The sequence below is a fragment of the Nycticebus coucang genome, chromosome 19 (genome assembly GCF_027406575.1).
Source record: "Nycticebus coucang isolate mNycCou1 chromosome 19, mNycCou1.pri, whole genome shotgun sequence".
NCBI lineage: Eukaryota > Metazoa > Chordata > Mammalia > Primates > Lorisidae > Nycticebus > Nycticebus coucang.
The window spans coordinates 5,841,800-5,855,606 of NC_069798.1; the positions used below are offsets into that span (position 1 = coordinate 5,841,800).

Here is a 13,807-nt window from a genome sequence, read left to right on the forward strand (position 1 = left end):
ACTAGCCAAGCGTGATGGTGCATGCCTATGGTCCCAGCTACTTGGGAGTCCGAGGCTTGAGCCCAAGAGTTTGAGGTTGCTGTGAGCTATGATGACACCCGGGGTAAGAGAGAGAGACTCCTGAAAAAAAAAGAAAAGAAAAGAAATGTTGTGACTCTGATAGTGCAATAAAGCCAGACTTTCATCTAAATCGCAGCACTATCAGCTGCTGCTTAACACAGCAGATTTTAAATGTAAATCTACATAGGAAATAACAAGCAAAGGATGCAGGATGGGCTCAGAAAGCTATCATAGAAACGTAAGTAAATCTGATCCATTTTCTTTTTTGTTGTTGTGACTAGAGTGTGTGGTGTCAGCCTACCTCACAGCAACCTCAAACTCCTGGGTTCCAGGGATCCTCTTGCCTCAGTCTCCCAAGTAGCTGGGACTATAGGCACTTGACACAACACCTGGCTAGTTTTATTATTTTTTCCAGAGACAGGGTCTCTCCCTTGCTCAGGCTAGTCTTGAACTCCTGAGATCAAGGGATCCTCCCACCTCTGCAGCCCAGAGTACTGGGATTACAGGCCTGAGCCATCGCACCTGGCCCTATTTTCTTTCTTTTTAATGACAGTTTCAAGGAAAGAAGAATTTTTTTTCTGTGATCCAAAAAGGAAATAACCAGTGCTTCTCACCAATGAACCAGAGCCGTTTACTTGGGGGCACTATAATTTTTTCCTTTCTTCTTCTCAGGAATCATTATTGAAAGAAAATATGCAAAAGGAACTGGCAAAATTTAAACTCGAAGGTGTTGCCAAAGAGATGGACCACCTGCAAAAGAAGGTAAATTTCTTCCATAGAGAACCAGCAATTGGTTCTTTTCCAAACCTCCTGAGCAGTTGCCTTGGGCCGTCTGGAAGGCTCTGCTTAGCTCATGCAGCCTCTCCTTCCCAGGAGCTGTGCTTCAGGTATTTTACCATCAAACTGGTTTTAACCCTACTGGTGGTTGTGCTTTCCTGGGAAAAGGCTTCTGCCTTCATTTCTGTTGTCACCTCTGCTGAGGAAAGAGTTGGGCAGTCACTCTGCTCTTGGGCTTCTGATTTCTCCTCTGAACCACAGCATAGAGGTGGGACATGATTAGAAAATCACTGGAGTTTCTTCTCCTAAATTCAGTCTATAATTAAGCACGTGGTGAGCATGAGGCACACCACCACACACCTGTAAGGCAGTCTGGAAACTTCTGGGCTGAGCCAGCAGGGCACGGTCCTTAGGACATGGTGTCTGTGCAATATTCAGGCTTCAGGACGGTTTGGACTTTAGGACTGTGAAAGGCAAGTGAGCTTGTTTTTATGTCATTGGGGGAATGACTTATTCTGTTCAGCCTATGACATATGAATGGCTTTTACTGACCTAAAAGCAAATCTCTTTTGCAGATGAGGAGGGAGGACTATTTTTCACTTATGAATTGTGTGTGTGCACATGCTTACGCACATGTCTGTGTATAAAATGCGATAGTGTATCTGTGTAATTGGATACACATGGGTGTCTCTGGTCCGTCTCTCAGCACACACACACATACACACACACACACACACGACCACACGCCCTAAAAAAAGTACTAGCTTGCCTCCTGTTAATTCAGAATTACTGATGCTTTGAAAAATGTCTAAGGGTTTAAGTGTGGACTTTAAGCAGCTCATCAAGCAAACATTTGGTAGGAGTGATATGCTGATTAAAACAAATTCTGTTTATTAAAGGAGATTCTCTTTGGTCTTAAACTAGAAAACCAGGCTTGAGCCACCGCATCTGGCCCTATTTTTTTTTTAATGACAGTTTCAAGGAAAGAAGAAGTGTTTTATGTGATTTAAAAAGGAAATAACAATTTTAGACCCCACCTCAGTTAATTTACGTTCTTGGAAATTACAAACAATCTTTCAACAAATTATAAAATTCCTAAAAAAAGTAACAGCAGAGGGCAGCTAAGCCCCAGCTGCTATACATCATCTCGCTGAGTTCTCAATATGGCCCCAGGAGGCAAGTGTTATTGTCACCCCAGAGCTACAGATGGAGCTTGGTGATACTCAGTTCCACGGCCTGGCAGAATCAGGTCTAACTCCTACCTTGCCTGACTCCATGTGCTTAACCCCTTAGAGACTATAGTCTCATAGACCATACAAATTAGTAAAATTTGCTTTTTTTCTTGCATATTTGGGTCCTAAAGTGAATAGAGGGTCTTTTCAGTATAGACTCTGGAAAAATCTGTGGTTTGAGAGCCAATTCCACTGCTTTTAAAAATATAGCATCAGGCCTAGCATGGTGCTCATGCCTATAATCCTATCACTCTGGGAGGCCAAGGCAGGTCGTTTGCTTGAGCTCAAGCAACTTCAAACTCTTGGGCTCAAGTGATCCTCTTGCCTCAGCCTCCCCAGTAGCTGGGACTACAGGTGCCCACTACAACGCCCGGGAATGTTTAGAAATGAGCCTCGCTCTTGCTCAGGTGACTGTGAGCTACAACACCACAGCACTCTACCGAGAGCGACAAAGTGAGACTCTGTCTCAAGAAAAATAAGTAAAATGAAATAAAAGCATACCTTCTTCTCTTACACTGGGTGGGTTGTAACTTATGTATTTCATTAGCCACTTAGTCAATCATTTGTAATCCCAGATATTAACCTTGGTTCACGTGATGGTATACCTCTCTGCTCTCTATTCTGTATTATATGATATTTTGTTGCTTAGAAGAGGCAACGACTGGAAACCAAACCATCCATGTTATTTACAATCAAACTAACGGGAGACCTTAATTTTCTGCCAGCTCACTAGCGTGTTAACAAGTAGCCAAAAGGAGAACAAGAAAACTGAGCAAATCCTCAAAGAGAGTCAGGACCTGGCCACGTTCATCGAGAGGCTGCGGAGGACCATCCAAGGTAGTGTGGGCAGTGTCTGGTTTGGGGACTCTGTGCTGTGCTAGGAAGAAGAGTTGCATTTGCTTTCAAGACCCACAGCTGTGTGGGTCTTGCGCTGGGCTTCCTAGAACCAAAAGACTGGCATATTCCACAGTTTGGGGATCTTCAAATGTCCAGGCCGTAGTGTTTGAGAATTTTAGCTTTAAAAAAAAAAAAATGCATGTTTTGGGGCAGCACCTGTGGCTCAAAGGAGTAGGGCGCTGGCCCCATATACCAGAGGTGGCGGGTTCAAACCCAACCCCGGACAAAAACTGCAAACAAAAAAAGAAAATGCATGTTTCTTTTTAAATGTTCTGTATCCTGGCTAATTCTCAAGCCCCATAATGGTAAAGTCAGATTTCTCCCCATCATTTGATCATTTGCACAAAGTAGGAGCTGGTATGATTTGGGGCTTCCATTTGGTGCCAGCATTTATCCTCCACATTACAGTAAATTTAATCACTCCTCAGTGGGATCTAATCTGGCTTTTAGCATGCTATTTTCAATTTTCTGGCTGCTAGAAGCATATTTTTGCTTTTCTTTTTGGATTATGGTAGAACGGCTTAAAAGTATAGAATCCTATGCAAGTCCGACTTTGTAGGACAAAGGTAAGAAAATTATTAAAACAAATCATATTAATAATACTATCAAATATCGGTAGTTTCTTCATGTGCTATTAAGTTAAGTAATTATTTATTAAGAACTTTTATGTGTCAACGTCTGTGCCATTTACACACAATGGACCCTGCCCTTAGGGAGATGATGAGTACTTGGCAAGACTCACATTCAATAAACCAGTTATCCCAAGTCCCTGGCCAGGCCTGGAGGTCCAGCTCAGTTTAGATGAGCAGAACAGCACTTACCAAAGAAGGCTCTAAGTTTTTCATTTAGCACTGTTCACTTTTGAGAGATGTATTGTATAATTGATGGTTTTCTCCATAGAAACTACTGAAAAGGCAACAACTTTAAATCAGACTTTGGATGAAGATTTCCAGCTGCCCAGCTCGATGCTTGAGAATATGCAGCGGAACATTTCATCTTTGCTCAAAACCATACAGAAAAGGCATTTCCTGCAGTTGCACCAAAATGTCACCTTGGAACTCAAGTAAGTTCCCAGGGACAGAAGCTTGGGTGGTATCTCCAAAAGAGAAGAAGGCGTAATGGAAAGAACAGTGCGGCCTGGGGGTGGGACGTCGTAAGAGAGGAGAAGGGTCCCTGTTTTCAAGTAAGTTAGATGGGGACAGACCCCTCTAACTATAGAAAAGTTACAGTCAATGCAACTGGAACAATTGATCTTCGTGCTATGATGCAATAGGCTCTGCCTTTTTTATCTGTGACTCTGGAATATTTCCACCTAGCACAAACAAAAGAGGCTCTTGGTGCTATATGTGTATAGATTGAGTATAAGGCAGTAAACTCTCATAGAAGGAAGGATGGTCCACGGCTGCCCATGCTGTGAGCTCTAAGACACAGGGACATTTTGCCAGAATAACTGAGCTGTTACACAAGCCCTCACCAAAGCCATGGTGGGAGGTGACACAGGGGTCACAAATGATTGTTATAAAGTCCCAAGGGGTGTGGAATTTCCTTTTAGGCTTTTTTCCTAGTTTTTTCACACAGTTATTACTTAATAGCACAAGCTGCATTTCCTCCAGGTTGGGGTGTGTGTCTTAAGAACTGCTGTGGACAATTACAGGCACCTCATTAAACTTTCTTCCACATAGCAGCACATTTAAACTATTCATCGGTTATTTTGTGCTGGACTTCTTATGTAACATTTTTCTGTATATTTAAGTATTTATATGTAGTATTTATACCATGTATATTTCTGTCCTTTTCCGTATTTCAGATGATAACCTTGTCAGTGTACACATAAAGAAGTAGAATTATTTAGTCTTTGAATTAATAATTATTAATTAGAATTATTAATTATTAATTATTATTATTAATAGAATTAATAATTATTAATTATTTAGTAGAATTATTTAGAATTTGCATTTGAGGAACCCTGACATTCACTTCCAAATTCTTTCTACAATAGTTTTTAAAAACGACATGCACTTCTGTCAGCAACACACGAGAGGATTGGGTATACATCTTTTTTTATTTTTAATTTTTTTGGTCATTGGGCACCATTTTTGATGTTGCTGATTAGTTAGGTGAAAAACCAAAGGAGGAGCCTGCAGGCGGATGTGGTTTAGAGAGAGGACTAATTTTCAGAATAGTATAGTTAGGGCTGGGAAGGTCTCTGAGAGAACTGTGAACTGAACGCCTTGGGGTGGGGGTGGTCACAGGAGGGCGAGGTTCTGGGAGATGGGGACTGGCTGCCCTGGAGGAAGACCCTCCCTCCTCTGTGCAGAGGGAGCACCAGCACTCTGCTTTCTGCCCTGGGCCCTGTAATCATCTTGGCCTTTCCAGGCAGGGGAGAATCCATTTTAGGAAACTGAGGCCCAGAGAGTATAAGTAACTTGCTCAATGGTCTCCAGGACAATAGGAACCCCGACCTCAAACCTGAATTTCTCCAACTGTAAACTCTGCTATCTTCCAACCCACAACAGAAGGAAGTACCATCTGAGACCCAGACCTTGAAAGATAGGTGGGTAAGGTCCAGACAGAGATACATAAGGCTTTTGGGGAGCAGGGAAATGTGGTCACAGAGTGGTTGTAGAGGTGTGGTGCTTGCTCAGAAGCTCAGCTGAAGTCTGCACAGCCTGGGGGAGGCATGGGCAGTTACCCTGGCAACCAGTGGCCCTGACATTGGTGCTGCAGCCCTCTGCTCAGCAGCTCCATGCAGATCCTGGCATGCCTGCCCATCCATCCTGAAGGCAGCCACGCCAGCCTTGGCCCTGCTCCTTAACCTTCCCTGGCTCCCCACCCACCTGCGTTGGGGGAGGTCAGATGCCCAGGTCAGCCCTGGAGGTCTCAGGGAGTCACTCTGCCCTGTTCTCTGTCAGTTCATTCATTCATTCAGCAAAATGGGTTGAGCCCCAGGTGGGGGTGGTAGGCATTGTGCTAAGTGTTGGGGATACTAAGGGGAATGACTGAGCCTTTCTGCCCACTAGGAGCTCCTGTCCCTATGGGGAAAGTTCATTTACCTAATATATGCTTGGGAGGCAGGGCCAGCACCCCACTGTCCCCCTACATCCTCCCTCATTTCCCGGGCCCTCCACCAACAGTGGGGGCCTCCCTCTGGGGCTCCCTTCGCCATCATCACTGTAGGTCTTCTGATTCTCTTTGGAATACAGTTATTAATAAGAGTGATGATCTGCTGCTCGGGAGGCTGAGGCAAGAGAATCGCGTAAGCCCAAGAGTTAGAGGTTGCTGTGAGCCGTGTGACACCACGGCACTCTACCCGAGGGCGGTACAGTGAGACTCTGTCTCTACAAAAAAAAAAAAAAGAGAGAGAGATGATCTGTCTCTTTTACTTGTAAGTAAAATTATTACTAAAGAGACTTCTTATAAGAAAAAAATTAAGAGTTTAAAACGTGCTCACTGTCCTCTGTTTGATAACCCCTATATTTATGCCTTTTCAAATTACATGTATTACTTGAGGAATTATCCACTTTTTGAAATTTCTTCTTTTATTTTCTTAGTTTAGTATGAGGGTACAGATGATCAGGTTACATTGTTTGCATTTGTTAGGTGAAGTTCAACTTGTAGTTATGCCCCCGAGGAGATGTGCTGTGTACCCCTATGTTATGCCTGTTAGATAAGAGCTTACCAATCACCTCCCTCCTCCTCCTCCGCTCCCCCCCAACTTGAGTTTGAGTTTCTCTCTTCCATGGGTGTGTATTAGATCGTCTGCTGGCTTTATGTTAGTATAGAATGCATTGGATACTTACTTTTCCATTTTGTGATACTTTACTCAGAGAATGTTCTCCAAATCCATCCAGGTTAATACAGAAGATGTAACGTCTCCATCTTTTTACACCTGAATAGTGCCCCATGGTGTACTTATACCACAGTTTACTTTTTTTTTTTTTTTTTGGTTTTTGGCCGGGGCTGGGTCTGAACCTGCCACCTCCGGCATATGGGACTGGTGCCCTACTCCTTGAGCCACAGGCACCGCCCCTATACCACAGTTTACTAATCCATTCATGAGTTGGGCACTTGGCTTGATTCCACATCTTGGCAATTGTGACTTGAGCTGCGGTAAATATTTTAGTGCATATGTCCTATAGTAAAATGGGAATTATCTGCTAAATTGAACTCTTAGTTTACTTTGAAATATGGTGATCCTGTAGGTGAGAAGATTTAGCACACAAACCACCTGGTTTTCATGCTTGTCTGAAGGAGCCCCAAGGTGAGTACCACATTCAGAGTTTCACTGGGACGCCCAGGAGTCAGCATGGAACCGGACTTACAGCTAAGATTTAGTAAAGGTGCACATCGGGCTTGGGTGAAAGAACAGCAGGAGTCTGGGAGAATCTGTGAAGGCTTCTCCCACAAGGGGTCCCTGAGGACTCTCTCCCCCGCAGCCAAGTGCAGTGACATGTGTGAGATGCTGCCTCCCAGGGAAGCCCATCAGAGGCTCAGCGTCCAGGGTTTGATGGGGGCCAGTCTCATAGGCACCCTCTGCCTGGCACATACCAAAAGTCCAGAGCCCTGGAAAGAAAGCAGGTGTCCACATGAACCACATGGCTTGGACAAACAGCCGGGGTAGAGGGGACCCACTCTCATCAGGTCGGAACAGTGGGAACACACCGGCCTCTCTCTAGGGACAGCTGACTGGGGCTGCCACACTGACTCTTCAGGGCACACTTCAGATCATCGTTTGTAGCTATGTTTTCTGGGTGGCCCCAGAGCTATTAGAGATTTCATTAAAAGAATGTGTTCAATGACCTGGTTAGTTTGGAGAAGCACAGAGTCTGCTAAGAAAAGCCAAGTTCTCTGTGGCAGGTTTTCTCAACACCTTCCTTACACTGACGCATCCGAACCGTGGGGTGGCGCTGGGGACGCGGTCACAGGTCAACACACAGCCCTTCCTCCTGGGATCTGCTTAACAATCTATGGGACACTAGTGTTGTGGTGGAACTCAGTTTCAGAAAGCTGTTGTATTCTGTTAACTGAACACCTTTTTTTAATAAGAAAAAGCTAATATAAAGTTCCAAGGGTTTTGTTCCTTAATCCTGTCCCAGCCACTGAAGGACTGTCACTTCATCTCATTATAGTTGAGAGAGTAAAGTCACGTCATACATGAAAATTTGACCTCATCTTAAACTTGCCCAGAGAGATACCTTATTTATCTCTTTCTTTATTATTTATTATTTATTTATTTGAGACAGAATCTCACTCTGTCGCCGTGAGTAGAGTGCTATAGCGTCATAGCTCACAGCAACTTCTAACGCTTGGTCTCAAACAATTCTCTTGCCTCAGCCTCCAGAGTAGCTGGGACTACAGGCACCCGCCACAATGTCCAGCTATTTCTAGAGATGGGGGTCTCACTGTAGCTCGGGCTGGTCTGAAACTCATGAGTTCGGGCCATCCACTCACCTCGGCCTCCCACAGTGCTAGGATTATAGGCATGAGCCACCATGCCCGGCCTGAGCTACCTTATTTAGTGATAAGGAATGACAGATTCACAATCAGAGAGTAGAGAAATATATTGGTTTTATTTGTGTTTTTCATGTATCTATTTTAGGTCTTATTACCTGTTTCACAGACCAACATCTTTATAATAAGTAGTAGTTATAAGTATGTGTAAATGCTCCTAATATTATTCTAATGATGTCAGAGTTAAAATATATATCCTTGAAAAATACTGTCAGATGTGACTTGACCCAGAGATCTGCTATCTGTGAAAGGTGAGGATGCTTTACAAGGCATTTTCCATGCAGTTTTTCCAAGTTCTCCTGACAAATTGAATAATGGGCTATATTCAACCACTGCAAGAATTTGTAGTATGAAGTTTATTCACACTGCCGTGAATTCAAAGTTAATTTAAATAAACAATTTGGTAGCATACTTATAAATAAATAGGAGAAAATCTTTAAATTTCCTAATGCTTACTTTTATCATGGTAAAAATTATATCTTTTTAGCAACTTGAATTTGAAAGTTTTTATAAAATCTATTTCTTAAGTAGTTGTAGAAAACCCTTTATATCACATAAATAAACTGGTGAATTCACAGCAAATCACTGATTAGCCTCCTGTTAATGTCTGGCTGTATTCTGATGAAAGATTGCAGTTCCTGTCATTAACACAGATTGTAGTCCTAATTTTCTGAATCCAGATTTACTGAGACAATGTCTTTTTGATTCCATTACTAAAGTGTGTTTTAAGAATTTTGGGAATAAAAATAATTTGTTAAAGGTAAAGTGTAAATCTTCTGTATCTGTAGCTATCTAGGAAAAATTGTTTCCATGCTTAAATAGTTACGCTGTATCACGATTTCAAGAAGAAACGTGGTATGAATATGTAAAAATGCCTTCCACACTAGTGCGAAAGAACAAGTTTTGCTGTTCATTTGCTTACTGTGGGGACCATTCACATTTATCAGGGCTGCTGAAGACTTATTGTCACAAATTCAGAAAACATACCAGAAGCCACAGGAAGAGTTGGAGGTGTTGAAGGAAGTAGCGAGCCGGCTCCTGGCTGAGCACAGTGGACAGCTGCAGGCGGCCGGGACGCTGGTGAAGGACGCAGAGGGAAAGAGCCAGGAAAGCAACCGTCTGCTGCTCGTGGCCAGCACCAACCTGAGAGAGCTCGAGGTGAATCTGATGCGCTGCGTCCAGCTTGGTTAGAACTGATATCAGATTCTCCTGTGTCAACATCATGTTCAGCTTATTAAAACTTTGAGCCCCAGCACCAACTTACTTTATTTATTTATTTTTCTTTCCTTTTTTTTTTTTTTTTGAGACAGAGTCTCACTTTGTCACCTTCGGTAGAGTGCTCTGGCATCACAGCTCATGGCAACCTCAAACTCCTGGGCTCAAGTGATCCTCTTGCCTCAGCCTTCCAAGTAGCTGGGACTATAGGTGCCCACCAAAGCGCCCAGCTGTTTTTAGAAATGGTGTCTTTTTCTTTTCTTTTTTGAGACAGAGTCTCACTTTGTCACCCTCTGTAGAGTGCCATAGGGGTCACAGCTCACAGCAACCTCCAACTCTTGGGCTTAAGTGATTCTCTTGCCTCAGCCTCCCACGTAGCTAGGACTACAGGTGCCCACCACATTGCCCGGCTATTTTTTTATTTTTTCTTTGTAATTGTCATTGCTGTTTGTTTAGCTGGCCGGGGCTGGGCTTGAACCCGCCACCCTTAGTATTTGGGGCCAGCGCCCTACCCGCTGAACCACGGGCACCAGAAATGGGTCTTGCTCTAGCTCGGGCTGGTCTCAAACTCCTGAGCTCAGGCAATCCACCTGCTTTGGCCTTCCAGAGTGCTAGGATTACAGGAGTGAGCCACTGTGCCCTGGGCCATTATTTATTTATTTTTTTGAGACAGTCTAAGTCTGTTGCCCTGGGTAGAGTGACATGGCATCACAGCTTACAACAACCTCAAACTCCTGGGCTTGAGCAATCCTCCTGCCTCATCCTCCAGAGTAGCTGGGATTACAGGCACCCGCCACAATGCCTGGCTTATGTTTCTATTTTTGGTAGAGACAGGGTCTCGCTCTTGCTTAGGCTGGTGTTGAACTCCTGAGCTCAAACAATAGCTGCCTTCGCCTCCCAGAGTGCTGAGATCACAGGCGTGAGCCACCATGCCCATCCTGAACACTAACTTCATAGTAGACACCAAAGTTCAGAAGTAGACTTGCTCTTATAAAGCATCCTTAAGAGGTGATTTCTGCTGCAGGATAAAAAGCTACGTGTTCAAGAAGAGCAAAACTTGACCTCAGAGCTAATTGCCCACGGAAGAGGACTGATAGACGCTGCCAGTGCACATGCAAATGTTACACATGGTGCTCTCACAGTAAGTCACAACTCAGCATGGCCACGCCACAGTGCCCGGAGGGTCTGCACACAGCTCCTCTGCGTGCATGCACACCCACTGCTAGACCAGATACACATATGCTTACAATGTTCATTTCTCCATTCAGCAGTTAGAGCATCACCAGGATGAGCTGCTTTTATGGGCGGCCAAAATCAGGCATCACGTGAATGGGCTGGTCATGCGCATGTCCAGCAGGAGGGCGCTTGACCTGGTCTACAGAGCTGAGGACCACGCGGCTGGGCTCCAAAGACTAGCCGGTATCCTGGAGAGGTAAGACCACACTCTGCAGGGATGGGGGAGGTTGCCATCCAGTGATCAGAGAAAATAAGGAGAGATGTTTTGATCACAGTGATGAGTCGCTCTTTTTCCTTTGTGTAAACATGGGTGTTCTTGTTTTATTTAAATGTGAGTCCCATCTTCTCGTGTCTGCTAATATAGTTTACCATCGCTGTAAATGTAACTGGACAGGAATTAATACAGATAGCACACTACGATGTCAAGCCATCCTTGGATAAACACCTCTTGGTGCTCAGGGCTTTGATAGGCTGCGTGTGAGACGGAGCACGGTTATTAATTTCTTTATGGATCTGGCCTGTTTGGAGTGTCTGTTTGTGTGAATGAAGGATGCCCACACTCTACCTACAGAAGTGTGGGGAGTTTCTTTTCCAACTCTGGAAAGATATCACCCCAGTTGTTAATATTTTCCACTACCCGCAGTCTACCATTGTGACACAATTATTTTAACGTATATTTTGTGGATATTAAATATGCACCCAAATTGTTAAAAGAGCATTTGAGCAAGAAGCACTTTATGCCAGTGGTTCCAAACTCATCTGCACACACTGGATCTGGGGAACTTCAGAAACTCCCGATGGCTTTATCTCCTGTTCCTCTCTCCACGAAGATCGTGACTTAATACATCCAGGATGTGGCCTGAGCTTTGCAACATTTTTAAAAATCCCCCAGTGATTCTCGTGTGCAGCAAACATGGGAACCTGTGTTTTAGGGCTCATCCATGATTTATATAATACTGGGAGTTAATTGGTACATTTATTTCTTTAGACTTTGCTATAAATTCTGAGCGGAAAAAGTCTGCACGTGCTGGGAACACGTGTTTTTGTGCATGTGTGTTCCGTGGAAGGGGAAAGTTTAGTATCGTCCCATTTGAGGAAAGCTGTCACAGAAGGTCAGCTCACGCAACAAAGGCAATTAAAAATGATATAAAGTGTAAATTATGTGCTAAACTAAGCACTGCTGCCTACATGGGCTGTAGGAATCAGTCACAGAAAATGACATTAGACACTCTCCTTCTCTATTTTCATCATCTTTGCTCATTTCTCAGAAGAGAAAGAGATATTCCAGTCCACGTGTAGCTAGAACACCACCACGATCGCTTAGTGGAACAGTAATGAAAGTAGTTTGGTGTGATACACGAAGTTCAATAACATTATTATCCTTGATTTATAAATCACTGAATTTTGCCAACCAAGTAGTAACAAGCAATAACTGCTAACATCTGGTCTGGAAATCGCCCTGCGCCAATGCCCTTGGAAAGAAAATGAAGTGAGTTGCTCGGGAAGCAAAGATTGTCAATCAGGGTTTCATTTTCAAGACAGAGCAAGCCGGACGCAACCGTGCTTGTTGCCCTTTGCCACGTTCCTAAGTGGTTTGACCACTAACTGTTAGAATGAAGTTCAGCTGATTGAAATATTATCTGATCCTCCTCTTCCAAAGTCTCTTGTTACGACATTTGAGGGATAAAATTCAGCATCCTCATGTACGCTTAGGAAAGCAGTTTGGAAAATAGCAAGTGCACCCTGACACAGGCAGGAGGGTTGAACAGGGATCAGGGAATACAGCGATCAATGGGGAAAACAGCAATGCACTCGTTAGTATTGATTAAATTGCAATTCTGAGTGTCAGCGTGACAATATGGCTACTGCTTCTGAAAGATTACTTTTGAAGTTAGAGGGGAACACAATTGTCACTTTTTGCTAATGATATTTTTCTAAGGGGAAAGAAACTAGGAGACTTTCAAGAATGTGGGCACTTAGAATTTTCACGAGTGACTCTGCTAGTGTGATTTAGTTTGTCATAACATTTCTTAAATATGCTGATTCAATAGTGACCTTGAAAATGTCAGACATGTGTCCCTGAACGTGACCAGTGCAGCCCATGTCTATTCCAACCTCCAGAGCCTGATTGAAGAATCAGAGAAACTGGCAAAAGACGCTCACAGGATTGTGACTCAGGTGAGCCTAGAAAGAAATGCTGTGGGCTTCTTCCTCTGGGAGGTGAAGGAGATTGGTCCATAAGGGGTTTGAACAAAGACCCAGCAGCTCAAATTTATGCTTGTTAACATTCTTTTCTGAGGGAATCCACGTACGGCTTCTGTCCTTGTATGATATGGGCTTTAATTTCTTAATGTTGTAAATACTTCTTTATACAGAGTGGGAGCTAGGGTTGTATTCTATAATACAAATAATTATGCTATTTGTTATCAACTTGAGACATTTTTCTTTACCTGTGGTGCAAATCTTTGTGGAACGGCTGGTTTCCTTCTTTGTACACTTAAAAAAGTCTTGGTGTTCTTTTCCTGGGCCGTCTTAAATTGTCCTTACCATTTTCCTAGCCACCCTCTTGGTGGGAACTTGGCCGGAGGCTCATCTGATGGAGTTGGCCCCCAGTCCCCACCCCGACTCCATGGTGCCCGCCTGTGTTTATGTTGCTCTGTTTTACAGGTCTCAGAATCCCTCCCTTCCGATGGGAGAGTGACTGTGCAGAGAAGTTCCAAATTTCTGAAAGAAGGCAACAGCCTCAGCAGAAAGCATCAAGGTGGGTTTGCAGCCTGGCCCACTCGGCTGAGCAGAGTGAACGTGAGCACGTCTCTGAGCGGCTCCTTTCCTGGAGTGACTTCGAGCTTAACCATTCTTTGTCACATTTCAGTTTCCTA

At 43.8% G+C, this 13,807-nt stretch overlaps 1 protein-coding gene across 3 annotated transcripts in view; it reads left to right on the forward strand.

Annotated features, from left to right (window-relative positions):
• Positions 1-13,807, forward strand: part of LAMA1 (laminin subunit alpha 1) — a 168,223-nt gene that overhangs the window by 108,689 nt on the left and 45,727 nt on the right. For 2 of the 3 annotated variants that reach the window (XM_053571812.1, XM_053571814.1), the window contains exons 34-41: positions 733-822; positions 2,795-2,906; positions 3,867-4,029; positions 9,425-9,635; positions 10,717-10,833; positions 10,961-11,124; positions 12,980-13,106; positions 13,596-13,689. In XM_053571812.1, coding sequence (XP_053427787.1) covers positions 733-822; positions 2,795-2,906; positions 3,867-4,029; positions 9,425-9,635; positions 10,717-10,833; positions 10,961-11,124; positions 12,980-13,106; positions 13,596-13,689 — 1,078 coding nt within the window. The remainder of the gene's footprint in view (positions 1-732; positions 823-2,794; positions 2,907-3,866; positions 4,030-9,424; positions 9,636-10,716; positions 10,834-10,960; positions 11,125-12,979; positions 13,107-13,595; positions 13,690-13,807) is intronic. The other variant, XM_053571813.1, reaches the window with a different exon arrangement.